Source organism: Symphalangus syndactylus, chromosome 19, assembly GCF_028878055.3.
Source record: "Symphalangus syndactylus isolate Jambi chromosome 19, NHGRI_mSymSyn1-v2.1_pri, whole genome shotgun sequence".
In the NCBI taxonomy this organism is placed as follows: domain Eukaryota; kingdom Metazoa; phylum Chordata; class Mammalia; order Primates; family Hylobatidae; genus Symphalangus; species Symphalangus syndactylus.
Window position 1 is genome coordinate 45,179,174 of NC_072434.2, and position 9,652 is coordinate 45,188,825.

A 9,652-nucleotide genomic window follows, 5' to 3' on the forward strand; every position below is an offset into this window, starting at 1 on the left:
TATAAGTGTATGCCATTAGGCGCACAGCCTCCACAGCCAGACTGCCTGGGTTCAAATCCGTCCTCTGCCATCCACTGATAATGTGACTTTGGGCAAGTGACATCACCTCTGTGTGTCTCACTTTCTTCGTCTGTAAATGGGGAAAATAGTGTAATAGTGTTTACCTCTCAGGTAACACCAGGTAAGTATCAGATGATAGCTTTTTTTTTTTTTTTTGAGACTGGGTCTCGCTCTGTTGCCCAGGCTGGAGTGAAGTGGCACCATCATAGCTCACTGCAGCCTCAACCTCCTGGGCTTGAGCGATCTTCCCATCTCAGCCTCCGAAGTAGCTGGGACAACAGGCACGTGCCACCACACCCAGCTACTTTTTTTGTTTTTTGAGCCAGAATTTCACTCTGCTGCCCAGGCTGGAGTGCAGTGGCATGATCTTGGCTCACTGCAGCCTCCACCTCCTGTGTTCAAGTGATTCTCCTGCCTGTTTCCCGAGTAGCTGGGATTACAGGAGTGCACCACCACACCTGGCTAATTCTTTGTATTTTTAGTAGAAATGGGGTTTCACCATGTTGGCCAGGCTGGTCTTGAACTACTGACCTCAGGTGATCCCCCAGCCTCGGCCTCTGAAAGTGCTGGGATTACAGGCATGAGTCCCCTCACCCAGCCCAGCTAATTTTTAAAATTTTAGTAGAGACGGAGTCTGGCTATGTTGCCCAGGCTGGTCCCGAAGTCATGGGCTTAAGAGATCCTCCAGCTTCAGCCTCCCAAAGTGCTGAGATCACAGACATGAGCCACCACACTGGCCTCATAGCATTTTGCAGAGGAAGAAATGGAAGTTGGAAGTTGAAGGAGGTGACGTGTTGCTGAAGGTCACCTGGCTAGGTCTGGGTGGCAGGCAGGGAAAGCAGGTGGGGGTGTGTGGGCCGCCTTCCGGTGCTGACCTTTCTTAGAGGTAACTGTGTTTGCCTCTCCTGTTTCCTACAGATCTGCTCAGGCAGCTCCCGCAGAACCTGAAACAGTGAATGGGTAGGGGACACTGGGCATGCTGAAGGCGGGCAGTGTGGAACATGCCTTCACCACTCCCAGTTTCTGCTGCCCGAGCCTGCACCCACCTGTGCCCATGGCCTGCACGGGCCCGTCACTTCCTAGCGCCTTCAACATTCTAGGTGCAGCAGGCCAGGACACGCTCCTGTATCTGAAGCACAAACTGAAGACCCCACGCCCAGGCTGCCAGGGGCAGGACCTCCTGCATGCCATGGTTCTCCTGAAGCTAGGCCAGGAAACCGAGGCCAGGATCTCCGTAGTGGCATTGAAGGCCGATGCAGTGGCCCGGCTGGTGGCCCGCCAGTGGGCTGGCGTGGACAGCACTGAGGACTCAGAAGAGCCCCCAGACGTGTCCTGGGCTGTGGCCCGCTTGTACCACCTGCTGGCTGAGGAGAAGCTGTGCCCAGCCTCACTGCGGGACGTGACCGACCAGGAAGCACTCTGCAGCCCCAGCTCCAGGGACGACCACCAGCTGGGGGAACTTCAGGATGAGGCCTGAAACCGGTGTGGGTGGGACATTGTTGGGGATCCAGGGAGCATCTGGATGCTCCAGTCCAATCTGGGCTGCCTCCCACCATCCTCAGCTTCGTTCTCTGGGACCAGGAGCCTCCCATGCCCCATCGATGGTGTTTTGGGCTGGAGCCAAGGGTTCTCCCTGCGATCCATGGACAGCCCCGCATCCCTGGCCAGCAACTTGGAAATCAGCCAGTCCCCCACCATGCCCTTCCTTAGCCTGCACCACAGCCCACATGGGCCCAGCAAGCTCTGTGACGACCCCCAGGCCAGCTTGGTGCCTGAGCTTGTCCCCGGTGGCTGCCGGGAGCCTGAGGAGATGAGCTGGCCGCCATCGGGGGAGATTGCCAGCCCCCCAGAGCTGCCAAGCAGCCCACCCCCTGGGCTTCCCAAAGTAGCCCCAGATGCAACCTCAACTGGCCTCCCTGACACCCCCTGCAGCTCCAGAAACCAGCACCCACTATCCGGTGGAGTGCACTGTGGGGTCTGCAGGACCCCAGTCTCTCCCCTCGCCCATTTTGAAGCCTGTCAAAAACCACTGCCCTGTCAAAGACCAGACGCCACTCCAACTTTCTGTGGAAGACACCACCTCTCCAAATACCAAGCCATGCCCACCTACTTCCACCACCCCAGAAACATTCCCTCCTCCTCCTCCTCCTCCTCCATCAGCCCCTTGTTCAGCTCACCTGACCCCTTCCTCCCCGTTCCCTTCCTCCCTGGAATCGTCATCGGAACAGAAATTCTATAACTTTGTGATCCTCCATGCCAGGGCGGACGAGCACATCACCCTGCGGGTCCGGGAGAAGCTGGAGGCCCTTGGCGTGCCCGACGGGGGCCATCGTCTGCAAGGATTTCCAGGTGCCAGGGCGTGGGGAGCTGAGCTGCCTGCAGGATGCCATAGACCACTCAGCTTTCATCATCCTACTTCTCACCTCCAACCTTGACTGTCACCTGAGCCTGCACCAGGTGAACCAAGCCATGATGAGCAACCTCAGCGACAGGGGTCGCCAGACTGTCATCCCCTTCCTGTCCCTGGAGAGCTCCCCAGCCCAGCTGAGCTCCAACACGGCCAGCCTGCTCTCCGGGCTGGTGCGGCTGGATGAACAGTCCCAGATCTTCGCCAGGAAGGTGGCCAACACCTTCAAGCCCCACAGGCTTCAGGCCCGAAAGGCCATGTGGAGGAAGGAACAGGACACCCGAGCCCTGCGGCAACAGAGCCAACACCTGGACGGTGAGCGGATGCAGGCGGCGGCCCTGAACGCGGCCTACTCGGCCTACCTCCAGAGCTACTTGTCCTATCAGGCACAGATGGAGAAGCTCCAGGTGGCTTTTGGGAGCCACATGTCATTTGGGACTGGGGCGCCCTTTGGGGCTCAAATGCCCTTTGGGGGCCAGGTGTCTCTGGGAGTCCCGCCACCCTTTCCCACTCGGCCGGGGTGCCCGCAGCCGCCACCCCTGCATGCGTGGCAGGCTGGCACCCCCCCACTGCCCTCCCCACAGCCAGCAGCCTTCCCACAGTCCCTGCCCCTCCTGCAGCCCCCAGCCTTCCCTACGGCCTCACCTGCACTCCCTCAGAGCCCAGGACTGCAACCCCTCATTATCCACCATGCACAGATGGTACAGTTGGGACTGAACAACCACATGTGGAACCAGAGAGGGTTCCAGGCGCCCGAGGACAAGACACAGGAGGCGGAATGACCGTGTATCCTTGCCTGACCACCTGGGGAACACACCTGCACCCAGGCATCAGCTTTGGGCAGGACCCCAAAGACCACTTCGGTCTGCCTCGTGCCCTGTGGACCGTGGAAGATGGGGTCATCTGCCACTTTCAGGACATTGCCCGGGAGCGCTTCATTTAGGACCAGACGGGCTGATGATGTCCTGGCTTTCAGGGTAGTCAGAACTGGGTACAGTGTTTACAGTTCCAATCTCTCTATTTCTGGGTGAGGGGTCTTGGTGGGAAGGGTATTGCTATTGTCTTTTAATTATAATAAATATTTATTGAATGCTTCCGCAGCGCCATTGTCTTCTGGGACACCTTCTGCCTGGCTATTTGTTATAAAACACGTGGCTCCTGCTCCTGCAAGAGGGAACCAGAAGCAGGAAGTGGCCGCTTCTTCTTGGAGGGCGTAAACCAGAATCTGCCCTCATCCCATTGGCCAGAATAAAATCACATGGCCCTGCTCCTGTCGCAAGGAACGCTGGGAAATGTAGTCCTTTTGAGTGGCCATGGGCCTCCCGAGTCTGGGTTCTAATACCAGGAAAGGTGGAGGGAAAAGATATTGTGGAGTCGGGGGAGGGCGCAGCCTGGGCAACATGGTGAGACCCCATCTCTTCAAAAATACAAAAATTAGCTGGGCGTGGTGGTGCACACCTGTAGTCCCAGCTACTCAGAAGGCTGAAGTGGGAGGATTGCTTGAGCCCAGGAGGTGAAGGCTGCAGTGAGCTATGAATGAATGAATGAATGAGTGAATGAATGAGTGCATGAATGAACAAGTGAGTAAATAAGTGAATGAATGAATGGATGAGTGAATGAATGACTGAATGAGTGAATGAATGAATGAATTTGAATGAATGCCATTGAGGGACATTTATCAGTTTTTGCTGCAGCCCTTCCTTTTTCTTTGGAGTCTGCCTTGATGCCCCCACCAAGGTTGGACTCTGATGCCACTGTGTGATGTTGGGCAAGTGCCTCACCTGTCAGAGCCTCTACAGCAGCAGAGAGAAAGTCCATTTCTGCTCTCTGCTGCCAGGCTCTCTGGATGGAAGGCCCAGTTCCACAGGAAGGAAATCCTGATGGCTGAGGCATGGCTGTGCATAGCCTGGATGGCTCAGCCTGTGGCCGGCAGGCACCCAGGGCCCCTGGTGGGGGTCTCACCAGCTTGGGATGACCTCAGCTCCCAGGCTGCAGCCACCACTGCCATTTCAAAGGTGAGAAAGAACTGTCTGTGTGGACCTCTCATCCTTCACAGTGAGGGAGGCGGGAACTGGGTGGTGCAGGGAATTAGGAAAGGCAAATCTGGGACCTGCTGTGCCCTGCAGTGCAGTTTCCAGAGGGGAGCAGCCCGGGGTGGCAGACGTTTGCATTTGGATGTTAGAAATGCTCTTCCTGGCCTGGCGTGGTAGTTCACGCCTGTAATCCCAGCACTTTGGGAGGCCGAGGCGGGCAGATCATGAGGTCAGGAGATCGAGACCATCCTGGCTAACATGGTGAAACCCCGTCTCTACTAAAAATACAAAAAATTAGCCAGGCGTGGTGGCAGGCGCCTGTAGTCCCAGCTACCTGGGAGGCTGAGGCAGGAGAATGGCATGAACCCGGGAGGCAGAGCTTGCAGTGAGCCGAGATCGCACCACTGCACTCCAGCCTGGGTGACAGAGCGAGACTCCATCTCAAAAAAAAAAAAAAGAAAAGAAATGCTCTTCCTGACTTTTCAGAGCTGACTGAAGCCCCCGGTTCTTGGCCTGTGTCTTTTCCTTGCCTTGGGGTCCGCATTAACCAACTATATTCAATCAACAAACTTAACATTGAGAATCAAGAGAAGCCCAGGACCCCCTTCAGCATCCACTGTGCTTGGGATGGGGCTCCTCTTGTTCTTCTGCCCCAAAGGTCAAATGGAGCACACCAAGCGATGCTTCCATTTGTCCACTGCCTTTATGGGAAGGGACAGCGGTCCCTCTTTGGTGCCAGTGTTAGAAGGAAGAATTGGCGCTCACTCCATCCTGCTGTGTGTGGGAGTCTCCTCCACACCCCGCCCTATCTTGTCTCTCATCACCACTGGGTTGAGCAATACCAGACTTTGTTTCCAGGCTTTCTTTTCTAGCCTTTGACAATAAACAGAACAGTCTCCCTCAGCCTTTCACACCACATAGACCCCTCAGGATGAATTGCTCGAGCAGCTCCTGCTGATGCTGGGCCTTGGGAAGAGGGGGCCGGCGGGAAGGGCCCACCCTTGAGCTGAGAGCTCTCTTTATAAAGGCAAGTCCAAGCCCCAGAGATTTGGGGGTCAGCAGGGGAGAGAGCAGGGCTGAAGGTGTAGAGGGGGCACCCTGCACTTTATGCCTGGGGCAATGCAACAACAAAGGTGCCAGGTATGTGGACACACACCTAGAGGAAGAGTGCTGTGCACCCTCAAAGCCTGGTCTGAGGTTCAGCAAACCAGCCCCTCTGGGAAGCTTGTTGGAAAGGCCAACTCTCAAGCCCCTCCCCACCCCTGGTGCACGAGAACCTTCAGTCTGACCTAGCCCTGGGTGACTCCCCTGCTCCTGAGGTCTGGGACGAGCTGCCTGCAGCACTGGCTCTCAATCTGCCTGATTGTCAGCACCACCTGGAGAGCCGGAGAAGTTCTAAAAAGACAGATCTCTGGGTGCGTCCATCCCTGGGATTGTCACTCAGTAAGTAAGGGATGAGGCACAATAATTTATATCTATGTTTTTAAAGCTCCCCCGGTGTTCTGGATGCTTAGCCAGCCTGGGGACCCTCTCTCTGCTCTTTGGGTATGTTACAGGTAAGAAAGATGTCATTGTATGCTTTTATCCTTGGAAACACATTCATTCCAAACATATCGAAAGAACTTACTAGGCCATATGCGGTGGCTTATGCCTATAATCCCAGAGGTTTGGGAGGCTGAGGTGGGCAGATCGCTTGAGCCCAGGAGTTTGAGATCAGCCTTGACCTCCTTGACTTCTGGGGAGTTTATGAGAGACCTGGACACTGTCAGAGTGGTTTTTTTGTTTCACTTTGTGTACAGTTCTGAGTTCATTATTTATGTGTTAGGGTTTGGAATAGGATAATATAAATATTTCAGGTCCTAAAATAGCTGTAACAGTGTCACTGATCTGCCCCTGAGCTGAACATCCACCACCCCCCCGCCGCCATTTTAATCCTCCAGTCATGTGAGGGAGGATGGGAGTTTGTGTGAACATCTTTCTCACTCATGTTCAAAGATCATATCTGTCTGTCTCATCTGTCAAGAGTGTAGAGTTTGTTGTGATGGTGTATTCAAAATAGACGAAACGTGTGGTCATTGTACTTGGCAAACAGCTTTTCACGTCAGGATGTTTCCGCCCCCGGCTCAGGGCTGGTCCAACTATGTGACCAATGCGGTTCAGTGCAGGTGCCCGGTCTGCCACCCTCAGACCCGCAGCTGCAGTGTTAGAATAACTGTGCAGTGGGCACCCAGCGGCAGTGACATGGGGAATGTGGAATAATGAATACTTAATTCACATGTGCTTATAGAAAAAACTTTATACAATAAAAATAACCAATTGTTAGATTTACATCTTTTTCTGTCACTATATATAAAAGGAATCAAGAATTTTCATGCAGCTTCCAGGTATTCTTGAGACTGGTATATCGTTTCTTTTTGAAAAGTGCATTATTGCATAACAACACCTAGATAAATATATTTTTATATTTTTATGTATTTATAAGTATATTTTAGCTGAAAAATATCAATAGTATACATAGCTTATAGCACAGTTTGGGAAATGCTGATGTATATTGTAATAATGCATTGTTTGGGGTGATTTAAAATTATATTAGGATATTAGGAGCCCAATATAGTGATCCAAATTGAGATCCTCTTGTCTAGTATCCTTTAAAATGGCAAAACATCAAATCTAGAAAATAGATAAGTGAATTTTAAGATAAAGGTACAACAGATTTTCTATTTTTACAAAAATCATTATTGATTTTCAAAAATATATTTTAGAATTCAAGCTATTTAAAAAGTGCTTATTTCATAATATAATGAACAAAACTGGCTATTAGAAAACATGCCTCATCTTGCTGTCAACAAATCTTGCAGCTTTTCAAAGTTTCAGAATTTTGTAAAATATTTTGAATAGCCCAGACTTTCTGAAAATGGGTGTAGCCTTTCAAAGTATTAGAATTGAGAAGCTTCTAAATGCCAATCTTATTTTATAAAGTGTTGACTTTTCACTGTAGACTAATAGCAAACAGTTTGTAAAGAAATGTAAATAAAAAATGTAAGTAAATAAATAAATAGGCTTATTAGTTTTCAAAAAATGTATTTAAAAGAAAGGGGCAATGTTGATTGGAGTAAGGAAGTATTTGAAAATGTATTTTGTGAAATAAACACACTTGCACACACACACACATACACACACGCCTCAAAAGTGAAACTCCAACAATGCAGCTATTGTTCCTTTGCAGCAATGTTTATCTCACCTTGGGTGAGTGAGGGCCATGCTGCTTGAAAGTGTAATAACTTAAACACCTTGCCTGTGTCTAGTGATTAAAAACTAAGCTCTACTCAGCTCATGTAATGCGCCTGACCTCCACCAGAGGGAGATTCTAGGTTATTCCTTGTGGGCAAATATGTCCGTGGATCAGTGGATCAGGGACTGTTGAATCAGATGTGTCCCTCTCTACATGTCATGGTTTGTAGAGATCAAAATTTTCCCTGAAAACACCCAGGTTTATAAAGCCAGGTGATCAGCCAGTTCTGAGGCCTAACTAGAGAGGCCAGAATCCTGCTCCCAGGACAGAGCTGGGTTGGGGACATCTGTGGTGACGTCATCTCCAGCCATGAGCTCTAGGGCAATGCTGCCTGGGATGAGGGTCTGGGGCATCCTAAGCTCCTGGAGAAAGCTGGGTGCAATTAAGAGCTCTATGAAGATTGTATGTGGTGGCAACGCTGTTGGGGTACCCCATGGGTGGCCTAGAGAAGAAGTACTGTGTCCCACTGCAGGTGAAGGTGAATTAAGGCAGAGAGGCTATTGAAATAGGCACTGAACAGAACATGATAGCCGAGTCTATAACAGCAAAATATTTACCAGTTGCTGATTGGATGGGGTCAGTAAGTTCTATAATACTGGATGTTGGGTATGAGGCCTTAATGAAAGGATTACAATGTTAAGGTTGTAGTAATCCACCGTGAAGCACCATTTATTTTTTCCAGGCTTAAGCACAGGCAAGACTGAGCTGTCAAATGGAGAAGCAGTGGAGAGAATCACCCTTTTATTAATTAGGTTTTATATATTAAGTTTTAAACTTGAAGGTCCTGTACATCTGAATTGTGTCTCTCCCAAAATTACATACTGAAGCCCTTACGCCAGTACCTCAGAAAGTGCCTGAATTTACAGATACAGCCTTTAAAGGGTGTGGTTAAGTTAAAGTGAGACCATTAAAGTGGGCCCTAATCCAACATGACAGGTGTCGCTATAAAAGGAGAAATTTGGAGACATAAAGAGACCTCAGTGCTGGGTGTGCTCATAGGAAAGGTCATCTCAGGTCAGGAAAGAGGCCTCAGAGAAACCAAATCCCCCACACCTTGGTCTTGGAATTCCAGCCTCCAGAACAATGAGAAAATAAATTTCTATTGTTAAAGTCATCCAGTCTCTGGTAGCCCTAGCAGACTAACACATCTTGCTATAACTTACATAGAGTCATATTAACTATTTTATCTGGGGACCTGCAAGGTCCAATTTGTCACATAGTTATAGCAATATTAACTATTTTTACTGGGAACCTCCAAGGACAAAGCCAATTTGTAAGTGCCAAAGACTTAATTGAATCATATATATTATTCCTTGTGTTAGAGCATATTTTAGGGCAATGAGTAGTATGCGTATGTGAAATTTAGGCAAAGCTACAATTAAAATAAAGCATGGCTATTTTTCCTCTATAGTTATTTTGCCAGGATTACTGGCATTGCAGTGTTTAAATTTAGTGAGATTCGCAGGTATAACTGTAACTTGAGTCTCAGCATTGACTAAGTTCATGAAGCTTTGTCAATTGGTGCATTTTAGCATTTGTTATTCTGGAGCCCATGCTGCACAGGCACAAGCGCCAGTAAGGGCCCCTTTTATCTCTTTGTTATATAAATCCTTATAGTAAATTTTGTGTTTCCAATTGGGTCAAGTTATGGACCTTTGTTTTATTACATATTTATGTTACTGGGAAGGGGCAGTGTTCCAGACCCCAACAGAGAATTCTTGGATCTCATGCAAGAAAGAATATGGGGCAAATCCATAAAGCGAAAGCAAGTTTATTAGAGAAAGTAAAGGAATAAAACAATGGCCACTCCAGTGGCCAAGCACGGTGGCTCACGCCTGTAATCCCAGCACTTTGGGAGGC

General features: G+C 49.9%; 1 protein-coding gene across 1 annotated transcript; it reads left to right on the top strand.

The window, feature by feature from the left end:
- Positions 1-1,069: 1,069 nt before the first annotated feature.
- Positions 1,070-3,249, top strand: LOC129458821 (TIR domain-containing adapter molecule 1-like). The gene is given in 3 exon segments (XM_055235097.2): positions 1,070-1,984; positions 1,986-2,381; positions 2,383-3,249. Coding segments are annotated over 3 exon segments (2,133 nt in total). The 5' UTR covers positions 1,070-1,114.
- Positions 3,250-9,652: the final 6,403 nt, after the last annotated feature.